The 13,031-nt window shown below is 29.7% G+C and overlaps 1 protein-coding gene across 1 annotated transcript; it reads right to left on the bottom strand.

Moving 5' to 3' along the window:
* Positions 1-118: 118 nt before the first annotated feature.
* On the bottom strand, positions 119-5,213 carry LOC105139047 (IAA-amino acid hydrolase ILR1-like 3). The gene is made up of 5 exons (XM_011045348.1): positions 4,703-5,213; positions 1,466-1,591; positions 1,067-1,381; positions 765-893; positions 119-572 (listed from the first exon to the last, which is right to left on the bottom strand). The coding sequence occupies exons 1-5, from the start codon at positions 5,045-5,047 to the stop codon at positions 195-197; spliced, it is 1,293 nt and encodes a 430-aa protein (XP_011043650.1). The 5' UTR covers positions 5,048-5,213; the 3' UTR covers positions 119-194.
* Between the last annotated feature and the right edge of the window lie 7,818 nt (positions 5,214-13,031).

Below are 13,031 nucleotides of genomic sequence, written 5' to 3'. Positions count from 1 at the left end.
CCTGTGGTTCGACCCTGGTCTTGCCGGGTTATTTATTACTTCGACACTCCTGCACTTGGGAGAAGACATCAACCTTTTAGTCGTGTCAATATACTTTTCCAAAATGACAAAACTGTACTAAACTGTTGTTTCCTTATCGTTTATTTTAACGGCGTTTTTCATAAAAGAAATAACAAGGGAGCATAAATAGGTTCCTACTGTGTGTCAATAGCATGGCCATCCAAGTAAGAAATGGCAACTGCGGCATGGAAAGCTGCTCCAATAGAAAGGACCTCCTCATCAATAACAAAGTACGGGGAATGCACTCTCTTCACTGATTTCACTGTTTCATTCTTTGTTCCAATAAAGAAAAATGCAGCTTTCATCTTCTGTGAATAAAAGCTGAAATCCTCTGCTCCCATGGTCATTGGGGCAAGAAGCACGTTAGATTCTCCAAGCAAAGCTTCCCCCACTTGTTTCGCATGTTTGTACATGGCTTCATCATTTACAGTGGATGGGTAAGGCCTCATTTTTTCTTCCAAGAAATCTAAAGAACCAGTACACTGGTGAACAGCTGCTTGCATCTCTACAATCTGTTAGCGACGTAATGTTTTCATTGATGTTCATCTCAAATTAAATAAGAAGCTCCTAAGAAATTAAAAAGTCTTGGCGCTTGCTTAAAAGAAAATTTCTAATATTGTCTACACTCTTTGAGTGGATGTGCATTTACCAAGTCTTTTTGTTTATTAGATTATTTGTTCCTTGAATCATTGAAACATGGTTACCTGCATTACCCTTTGCTGAAGGGAGACTAGACCTTCTGTAGTCAGGCTCCGAATTGAGCCTCCGAATCTCACCGTCTCCGGGATTACGTTCCCAGCTTGGCCAGCCTCAACGAAACCGACCGAGACCACCTATACAGCGATGGAAATGGAAAAAACTTTACATGAGGTACAACTATCCTTTACTGAAAAAGTTTCAGTAGATCATGTCACAACATCGAGGACCATATTGCTTGTTCCCCGGATCAATTGCGCATCAATATTCACATATTTTGTAATCACCTAAGAATGGGGAAAAAAGTTACCCTGGCATCAAGAGGGTCTGTTTCTCGAGAAACTATCTGTTGCAGAGCAAGAATGGCAAAAGAAGCAGCTACAACGGGATCTCTTGTATCCTGGGGACGAGCAGCATGTCCACCTTTCCCTTTAATTGTAGCTATAAACCTTCCCGAAGCAGCAAGCATTGGACCGGGTCTTGAATCAACTGTGCCAACGGGGATTTCTGGTGCAACATGCAGTCCAAAAATGCCTTGAAAGTTGTCAAGAGCGCCTTCTTTTAGCATATGGTAAGCACCACCATAACTTTCTTCTCCAGGCTGGAAGACAAGCTTAACAGTTCCCTTGAGAAAAGATTTCAGAAGCATAAAAAATCAGTAAAATAAAGGGTGGATGAGAATCCTGAATGTTTGTGATTGTGCACATACCTTCAGTTCATCCTTCATGCGTTCAAGCAACTTGGCAGCTCCAAGTAGCATTGTTACATGAGCATCATGGCCACATGCATGCATTTTGCCATTGTTCTTGCTTTTATGCTCCCACTCTACCATTTCCTTCCAAATGATCAGGTTGAAATAGATTACTTAACACTGTCTCTTAAGGTTTGGAAAGGTCTCAAACCAACAATCAGTGTTAGTTACTGACCTATTAAGGGAAACTTTTGTGGGGAAATGAAAACCGTACAGCAATTTTTTATCATGCAATGAAAACATAGAAATTATTTGATACTGCCAGTGTATTGCTACGCCGTTCAAATGAAATGGGGCCTAACATGATAACTATATGGAGGTTGCATTTATATGAGTGGGGGAGCATCCACCACGAAAGCTTGCAATTTTGTTTCTTTCAAGTCCTCTTGTCCTTCCATATTCTTCCATAAACAGAATTAGAGGCAGAATTAGGGGGGCAAGCAGGGCCTTTGCAAAACATTTTGTTTTTCTAATTTCATAGTAGTTAAATGTGGGGGACATTAATGGTCCATTCCTTTAATTTCTTTTACTTTATGCTGAGCTGCACGAAGAAAGAAGATACTGACACAGATGGACCATTCCTTTACTTTATGCATAGTTGGCTGCGGAAAGAATAAAGAGACACGACTTTTCCCACTTCAATTGTCTTTGCCTCCCCTCGCTTTGTGGAGCCGAACACAAAGGGTGAAAAAATAGAAACAAGAATACCGATGCCGGGGCAGAGCCGCGTCAACTAATTTATCTTCAATCAAAACAAGTTAACAAGTAACCCAAACTTAAAATCTTTTTTTTTTTCTTTCTTATTTTGGGATGTTTGTGAATAATCTATTGTGTGTGTTTCCTTAGTTCTGCTTTTATTTTTATTTTATTTTTTTTAAATTTGCTAGTTTTGTCATTTTTTTCTTTTAAATTCTAGTTAAAGATTATTTTTTTTCTTAATTAATTAGATATATTTTATTGGGTTGTTTGAATCTTTTTATATTTTATTTTTTCTTTTATGTATTCAATGTAAGTTTTTTTTTAGGAACTAATAATTCTATTTTTTTTAATATATCAATTTTGCTTTTATATGTTAGTTTTGTGGGGTTTTTTTTCCTTTTATTTTCAAGTGCTAGGTCTAATTTTTTTCACCAATATATTAGATATATTTTATAGGTTTGGGCTGCATATAAAAATTTATTTGAAGATTTGGTTATTGCTTAGGTACATGTAATTTGTATTCATTTCTAAAACAAGAAATAGTAAGAATTCATAATGTTTTGATTTTAGCATGAAATGAATAAAATAAAAAGAATTTACTCTCTATTTTTTTAGGAAAAGAGGAAAAATATTGATAATTCATGGTCTAGTTAACCAACTCCAGTATGTAATGTTGAAGATATGATTGAGCAACCTCAACATACTTTAGCTTATGAAGAACCTACATTGATTAGTGAGTTACTTCCTACTAGAATTAACAATACTCATTTAATTTAAAATCCAAAAAATATCCTTAAATTTAGAAATACTCAATTAATTAACATGATGAAATTTAAAGAAAATACATTAATTTGAAATTATATCAATCTTTAATATCTAAATATCTGCTGACTAATGAAAAAACATCATCGTCAAATTTAGTCTCATTGGTTCAAAAGGTTTTCATAGCTTGAATATTCAAAGAAAAATATTGCATTTTATTTCTCTTGCTATCTATTTCCAAGTAAGTTGTATAGAAAGTAAGGATTAGACATATTCACTATTAAAAGATTTAATTATTAAAAGAAAATTAATGACAGAAAATGATGTGATTTTTTTACCCAAATGAGAAAAAGTTTTAAATTCTCAGCTCATAAATTTGTTGTCAAGTGCTTAGAAACTTTGAAAAAACAGTTATGTCATATTAAGAATGTAGTTGAGAGGTAAACAACTTAAGAAATTCTAAATAATCGATTGTATATTAAATATTATTTGTTGGTTTAAATTTCAAGCATGTAATTTTAGAGAACATAATGAATAGCTAGAATAAAAGGGCCAGAATAATTTTTCTTGAAATAGTAGAACTTTTAGCATCATACAATGAATAAGTAGATGTTTTTTTTTTAAGTAATGCTTCACAAAATGCTACATAAACTATACATCAAATTCAAAAATAAATTTTACATGTCTTTGTTAGAAATGTTTAATTTTCAATTAATCATGAGATCGATGATATAATTTTTTTAAAAAAATTATTGATGAAGCTTAAGATAAATCAAAAGGTAAATACACACTTTTTGTTACTAGGTTTGTTGATAGAAGTGGATTTTTACGAGAATGATTTTTTGTTATAATTCATATAAAAAATACAATTGCTTCAACTCTTAAGGAAGAGATTTTGTTTATTTTATTTCATCATAATCTTGATGTTTAAAATATTAGAGACCAAAGATATGATAGTGCTAGTAATATATGTGGAAAGTGAAATGGTTTACAAGTTGTTTTCATTAAAGATTATCTTTATTTATATTATTTACATTACTTAGCTCGTCCATTATAATTGGCTCTTATTATTGTAACTAAAGAAGTATCTAATACTTATATTTTCTTTTAGAATTTGATTTTATTGTCAACACTATTAGTACTTTTTTCCAGTGTGATAATGGATTACATGTTTTTAAGCAAGATTGCAATAGGGAAAAGAGATAATTAAGTAGGTAGTTTGCAATGACTTGGCAAAAGTAGGTTAAGTTTGCATTTCAAATCAATTTGTAATTTGAACATTATTTCAGATAGATCTATTTATTCTGAACATAGTGATATAACTTTTGCGTTTAAGTTGATAATGTCAAAAAAATGTACTGTAAATTAGTTTTTGGCTCCCCTAGCAAATAATCCTCCTGGCTCCATTTTTCATATTGCACCCAATTAAGACTATTGTGTGATTATCATTTTGTAGAGATTGAATAGCATTTCCCGTTTTGTGGTTTAACTAAACAACAATGACCAACTGGTGCCTTCTTGCAGCAGCTAAGCATAACTGGGACTGCAACATGGTTTCCTGAACTGGGGAAGATTGAAAAACTCGACATCAGTGCCTTTTGCTATTTTAAGGGTGAAATTGCTTAGTTTTAACTAATGGACTAAACTGAAAATCCCATGGCGTTTGAACGCGTGACATCTGTATAGTCGACCGTGTTTTTGGAGAAGGAAATTAAAGAGTCGAACAAGACAAACCTGAATTGGGAGGGCATCCATGTCTGCTCTAAGCCCGAACCACGGCTGCAACCCTGACCCAATCGAGCCCACCACCCCAGTCTTTGCGAAAGGCCACTTGTATTCAATCCCAAGCGAGTCAAGTTCCGATCTTATGAGTTGACTCGTGTTGTATTCTTCAAAAGCCAGCTCCGGGTCCTCGTGGATTCTCCTTCTAATCCGTTTTAACCACTCAAAGAACTCTGGTTCTCTTGCTGATTGAAGCAGCTCTCGAGTGAGGTGACTCAGCTTCGATTCAGAACGAGTGTCTAAAGCCCATGTTGTCTTACATGTTGATAGTATCATTAACAAACAAAGCCATGCCATTAGATTAGACACACCTATCTTCGATTCATGTGAATCTTGAGACTGTTCGGTCGTTTCCGAATTCGTTTATATCTTCACTAGGCAGGAGGTCTGCAATTGCAATGTTGTTGAACTTGATGGCGACGGACGGGTGATGGTATAAGATTGGAATCGTTCGTAGTTTCTTAATTAGGTGGCGTGTCTGGGCGTACGATATGGATGGACTCCTAATTATAATATCCAGCCGGCTCATAACTCTGTTCATGTCATAGGTTGTTGACCTGTTATGGTACTGCTTTTTTTTTTTGTTAAAAATTATTTTTTAATATTTTCATATTATTTTTATATATTGATAGTAAAAATAATTTTTTTAAAATAATCGTATTATTTTTATATATGGATAGTAAAAATAATTTTTTTAAAATAAAAAATATTATTTTAATATATTTCTAAATAAAAAATATCCGATATTTATTATTTTTTAAAATAAAATTATATTGGATAATTTAAAAAAAATAATATTATTTTAAATAAATAAAAAATATTGGTTGAGTCTCACTCAAATCACCTAAATTTATCTAAATTAACTTTTCATGATTAAAAAACAAGCTTACCTTTAATAATATTTCAAATCCACAAGTTATTAAGTTAACTCATTAAATTAAACTCTAAATTAATATATTATCAGGTTGATTTATTAAATCAAGTTAAATTTAATAACTATAATTAGATTTATGAAATATGAGTACTAAATTTAATGGGTTAGTTTTGATATTAGCCTAATTAAAATTTAAAGATTTATTAATATGCTATTTTTTTAGATCCAACATGGCAAAAAAAAATGAATAAATTACTTATAATTTCATCACAATTTTAATTTTTTTAATAAGAGTACACAAACATCTAAAGAATTAGGAATAAAACCTGAATAGGTACAGGAGAACCAATTTAAAAACAAAAAAAAACTATGAGGAAATTCAATCTAATTATCATGTTGGGTTTGGATAGAATCTATTATTTTTTATTATTTTTTAATTGTTATTTCAAGTTTTATAAAGTCTGATTAACTAGACAAAAATAAATACATAATTATACAATGAAATTATTTTTAAATGTTGGATTTATTTATTTGAACAGAATGTGTTCCTACAAAAATAAATACATAATTATATAATGAAATTATTTTTAAATGTTAGATTTATTTATTTGAACAGAATGTGTTCCTTAGAATATATCATTTCAATAAATACTTACATTTTTTTTAACTTTATCATGTTTTGTTTAAAAATTATGATTTTTTTAAGTGATCAATGATGAAAAAAAAAAACCAAATACCTCCACATTGTTTTGGTTATGCCATCCTCTTCACCATGCCTTTTCATTATAGCCTGAATGGTTTGCCAACTTTAGTGATAGGTTTTCTTGCCTTTTTTCCTTTTTTTTTTTTACCTTACTTCAGTATCAAAAACAATTCTTAGCTACTTATACTCACCACAATATAATAATTCCTAGCTATTTATACTCATCACAATATGATCTCGCACCTTAATATATTTTTATTCTTAAGATATTAGTGTTGCAACAATAAGGAGCACATCAAATTCTTCTACACAGAAAATGCACTATATTTCTTGCTAATAACCATCAATCAATCACCAATTGTTTCAACAATATTTTATAAGATGAGCACCAATTTTTTCATTAATGGTATTTGCCACTTAGTATAAAGTTATCCACTCTTGATAAGTAGCAACTTTTTGCACCATTAGATATCTATAATATCACATTCTATGAAATAAGTGTGACCAAGGTCTATAAATACAAAAATTCAAGTTAAATATAAGACAAGCTAGGCCAAGTCATACAATTTCACTCACTTCCAATAATAATAAGCAATCATACAACAATTCCAGCAATCATTATTCAATGATTTCATAAATTATAAGCACCCTTACAACAATTTTATGAATCACAAACAACCTTTCAACAATACAACAAGTTTTATTTACTCTCTTATATATTGTTCCACTCTTATATTTTACTAACTTAAGCATTAAAGGGTCCTTTATTTTGACAATAAACTTATTTTGTAAGAAAACTCGATATAGTAACCCCATCAATCCACTAGACCAATGATAAACCTAATCACTCTAGTAATCCAACAACATATCCTATGGAAAGCCAAATCTAGTCTGAAGTTTTATAGATTTCATTAGTAATGCCATTTGCAATAATCTAAACAAAAGTTAGTTCATTTCATTTGGTTCCTCACTAAAAAGTTTATATAATTGATAAAACTCCATGATAAGAAAGAATAACAATGTTGTTCTTACCATACAAGAACAACTTGCCACTCAAATACAACACTTAACTTCGTCTTTATTATATGCATTAGGTGGATAAAGATAACTTTAATTCTATAAAGGAATAAGACAAAACAACATGCAAACTAGATATGGCATTCCAGCTTTACAAAGAAATAATTCTCATTCCTCAAATTATTTTTTGAATCTTGTTTTTATGTTTTTTATTAAAAAAACTCAAACAAGAGATAAGACCAACAACTACACAAGCTACCATAAATGGATATCACCACCATTGAGTACAAGAATATCCATTACATCATCAAATGTTACACTTTCACCTCTTCAAGCATTATATCTCTACAAATACCAACTTTGATAACTATGTTAACCGATTAATAATTAAAATTATATTTTTATTAAGATTTTATATCATTATTTTGCACTTAAAGTACCATTAAATTCCCTAACTTAATCAAGTTTTATAATAACAAGTATGATAATATAAGATAACTTTAATTTATAGTAAATGTTTATTTTAAATGCAGACATATCTCACAATTCAAATGATTGATCAATATAATTAACTATTAAAAGTGAAAGGATAAAGAAAAAGTTAAGCTTAGAAAAGAAACGTTGATTCAATTCAAACTAGAACACTGTTCAATTATTGGATTATATCTAGAGCTGTAGATCTTGGATTTCAATTTGGTTTATATGGCTAGAAAACTAAGATATAGGCCGAAAACATCAATGAGAGTCCAAGATTCAATTCTACCATTTTGAAATCCAAATCTTAGCATAAAAAAGAAGACCAAATTTCTTCTGTAACCTAGACATTGTTCAGTGTTCAACCTATATATTGAGTTCTAGAAGTCCAAATGCATCGATTCTTTTTTTGTTGGAAAACAGAGATAATTTTCTAAAACTTTCTTGAGACTATCTATTTAAATTCTGATGTTAGCAATGATGTTTTTTACAAATAAAAAGATAATAATTGTTACCAAGTCAAGAGGTGGCTACTCGCTGAATAATTAATCATCAAATCAATGGTTTTAAATTTAAGCCTATAAAAGGAGGTATTTACCATGCATTTAGACATCTTGGTTTTAAAATCAAGATCATATTCTTGCTCTTTTTTTATATATTTTTGTAATGCTTAAGTTTTTCTTTCATTAATTTCTTATTTATTCCTTTCATTTCCTTTACTATATAATCATGTTCTCCTCTTGTTTATTTATGTTTCTCTTCTTTATTATATTTAACAAAGTTTATTATGTCAAGGTGAAAATATTTCACTAATGGTGTTAGGATAAATATAATATAAATTCAATATGGACTTCAATGATTATATCCTAAAGAACTTGCTATTAACATGTCTTATTATTTTTATCTTATTAATTCTTAATACCTTGCTTGTTAAATGGTTAATCTATATTTGTGTTGTATAACATTTGATACAACAAATGCTTGACACTTTCATAGCCAACCTTATGATATAACTTACACCTGTGCTATGAAAGGAACTTGATTTGTTGTTAATATAAGTTAGCATCATAAATTCTTCACAATATTTAAAAAATTTAGTGTTACTTAAATAAGATAATTAATATGATCATGTTAATAATTTATAATGAGTTAATAATGAAAAATAATCCTATTAGAACCTTCTTTCTGTGTGATTTCCAATTGAGTAATAAAAAGAGTTAATATTATACTTATTTGAAATAACATTAGTAGATCTCCTAACATTGATAATTGTTTTTATCTTTGATTAATACTCTCATCAATATCACATCTCAAAGTTCTCTTTAACTCACCACCACCACCACCACCACCACCATTATTATTATTATTTATAATTTATATTGTTAACCTTCCTATGGTTTAACTCCGGTCTTGTTAAGTTATTTATTTTTTTGACACTTGTACATTTAGAAAAAAATACCAATCTTTTGGTCATGTCAATGACCTTATAGATCCTAAAAAGTACATAAAAATGTTAGGAGCATCATAGAGCTTGTAATATAAAAGAGTGTTACTATGTGCAAAATTTTCCTGATAATAATTTATAGATTTATTAGGGTGTGGTACTACAACCTTGAGTCTATCTATATTTTTAGCCTTTATGATCTTTTTTTAAGCTCGTCTCTCATTTTTAGCATTAGTATTCTAACTTAAAAAAGCATCACTAAGCTTTTTACCACCACCTAATAAGAATATAAAAGCACCAGAACATACTTTCAAATATTTAAATATAAAATGTTGAATATTTTCTAAACACCTTACCACACTTATTACCATTGCATATGCTAAAGTATTTGTTATCATTCAGAGAAACAATGTTGTGTGATACTTACCCTGCATAAAAAATAGCATGAACACAATAAACCCTAACAAGTTTTGTTATGCTCGTGACACTAAGAAATATCATACCTTTAAAAAAAGATAGAAAGATTAATATCTAGGGGGATTTCTCTAATAATTTATAAAGGAGAAGTTACAACCTAAATAAATAGAAAAAAAAATCCCTATGATGCACTATTTGAGATTAGATAATTTTTAGAAATTGTATTTCATTATCTTTTAACCTTTTGAATAAAAGCAGTAATATTTCTCTATATCTCTAATATAAAATCTCCATGATGAAACCTCCAATGTCTCCACCAAAACCTCCACATGAGATGGTTGTTAAAATATCAATGTCTCTATATAATATTTCCTTACACGATGCTTTAATACTATTTTTTATAATCACAAAGCATCCTCTTGTAGGAAAATACTTGTTTACGAGAGAAAATCTCATGAAAACATGTTAATAAAAGCCATGAAAGGTAGTATTTATATAATAAGAATTTTGTTTCCTTCTACTTTTGTTAGTCAAGTCTTTCAAACAAAACTATTTAAAATGCCTAAGGGAAATTATGGAGCAAAAGAAAAAAGAAAAGAAAAAACCTTTAAGCCATTTGGGCTAAGATTGAATAACGTGTCCTCCTCACTACACCATTCAATCCTTAGTTGAATGGTTTGCCACCTTCTAAGATAGGTTATCTTGCCTTTTTTTTCTAATTTGACCCTGAAAAAATTATTTAGACCTTAACCCGATAATATAAAAGATCTCTAGTTACTAGCACATACCATAATATATTCTTATAACTTTATATGTATTTTATTCAGGAGATGTCAATGTTGCACCACCAACGATACTAACATTTTTTATGCAAAGAAAGGACCATTTTTCTTGCCAATAACCATCAATCAACAATTATTATCATACTCAAACATCACGACAAACAATTAAAAAAATAAATATCTGACATCTTATTTTTTAGGAAAAAATGTTTAGTTCAAGGAGTTGTCATATGATATTATAGTCACTAGAAACCCTAACTAGTCAACATAGATTCTATATACGGGGCTAGGTACATAAAATGCAATATACTATTACCCCTTTAAGTATCATATCTAAGGCAGAATTCATTGTTGGTTTTGTTTAAAATTTCTAAGAATTTGTTTTTGTTTTTTTTTTCTCGTTCTTCTTATAATATTCCTAACTTTAACATCAATGAATGCTCACCTACAGATATTTTTAACTCTAGTGTTGATATATATTGCACAAACCTAAAAGTATGATATTCCTGACTTTGTCGCTAGTGAATAAGTTCGTAAAATTTTGAATTTTTAATGAAGAAGAAACAATTTTCCTATGCCTTTTTTCTTGTTTACCTTTTTTTTTATTATTTGCTTTTTTTAGACAAGAATAAAAAAAATACATTGTATAATAGATTTGTGTTTAACATTAAAGGACTATAGATTGAGCATACAATTGAAAAAAAAATGAAATAAGAAGAAAAAATGAAACAAATTATGTGGGGGCCATAAATAAATTAACAAAGATCCCCAAATTGTTTTAGAATTTTCTGATATCGACAAGAAGCTCATTTGACCATATATCAAAATAAAAAGGGGATCTAAATACATGACAATGATATAAGGGTGTTTTTGCCAAAACACCTTTAACAAACAACAATTTAGGGTTGAGGCCTAGACTTAACCTACTCATTTTCTTCTTCCTCCATTTTTTTTATTTGTACGCGTGCATATACTATTCATACTTGCCTATTAGAATATCGATGTAATTAAAATACAAAGGGGGATAACAAAAGCAACTTACCTAGTATTGATCTTTTAACTAGAACTCTTGAAAGAAGGTCGTTTTTGGGATTCTTAAAGCACTAGGATTAAAGCCTTTGATGACCCCTTCCCTGTTTCTATCTTGTCTAGTCATCTTTTTTATTGTTTTAGGTTCTTTTGTTCTCTTGATCTTCTTTGTTTTGTTTGTATTTTTTTTCTTTTTTCTCCTTTTTCTGGTCTGGCCTTTTGCTAGCCTTTTATAGGGCCACAACAACTGTTTATTCTCTAATACATCTCTTCTTTCTTGGGAGGAGGATAAGTACTGTTTGGATGTTAGTCTTTTGCTGGGACTTGGACAACAACAATCCTGTCATAATTGGACTATTAGTGATGGGTTTAGATTCAAACTCCAATGGCATGTCATGAGAGACCTGATTGGTTTGGGAATTGTGGTAAACCAAATAGTTTGCATTTTCTCGGTTTGAGCTGATACAATTAGGTAATATTTCTTTTTTTTTAGGTGATTTTTCTTTGTCTCGAGAAGAGGAGGAAGAAGGAATATGAAATATGAAATGACGTTGTTTTTTTAGTTGAGGCAGTTGGCAACTGAAATTATGACATTTTACAATCAAACCCCTGATTTAATTAATTAATCAAAATTTAATTAAGTTCTTAAACTTATCAATTCTTTTAATTTTTGACTAAAATGACTCCTAAATTTATAATTTCATCCTAATTAATCCTTAAAACTTTCAATTTGTGTTGTCTTAACCCAAATATCAAATTTTCTTCATTCATTCCATTTTTTCATTTCATTTTCTTTTTATTTATATATATAAAAAAGAAAATAAGAAATTAAATTATGACAATTATCATCAACTTTTCCACCAATATCATGATAAGGTAGTTATGATATTATTAACCACAAGGTGTTGCAATACTAGTCTTCACGAGACGAGCACCAATCTCTTTACCAATGGTGTTCTCCATTCACCTTAAGACTCTTCATCATTGATATACTCGTGTAATTAGTATTTAAAAGTGTATTTTATCAAGGTTTTATATCATCATTTTGCACTTGAAGTATCAATAACTTCTTAACTAAAGCATGTTTTATGATAACATATCTAATAATATAAAGATACCTTTAATTTATGGTAAATATTCATTTTAAATACAGGTCTATCATATAAATAAAAGGATTGATTGATGAGTTTAAGACTTGAAATTGAAAGGACAAAGAGATGGCCAAACTTAGAAAAGAGATATTGGTGTAGTCTAAATCGGAACACTGTTCGGTAATTGGGTTATATCTAGAGTTGTAGATCTCAGATTTAGGTCTACTTTATATGGATGGAAAGGTAAGATATAGACCTATAACTTTTATATAGAGCCCAAGATTTAAAAAGGCCATTTTCAATTCCAAATTATAGCAACAATAAAAAAGTCCAAATTTGTCCTGTAGCCCAAATATTGTTCAATGTTTGGCTTATATCTGGAGTTAGGATGGTTGATACTAACATATTTTGTATTTGTTATCTTGTTCACTTTTTAATACTTTGCTTGTT

The sequence above is a fragment of the Populus euphratica genome, unplaced genomic scaffold (genome assembly GCF_000495115.2).
Source record: "Populus euphratica unplaced genomic scaffold, PopEup_1.0 scaffold226.1, whole genome shotgun sequence".
Classification (NCBI taxonomy): Eukaryota; Viridiplantae; Streptophyta; class Magnoliopsida; order Malpighiales; family Salicaceae; genus Populus; species Populus euphratica.
This window is presented reverse-complemented; position numbering and strand designations above follow the sequence as displayed.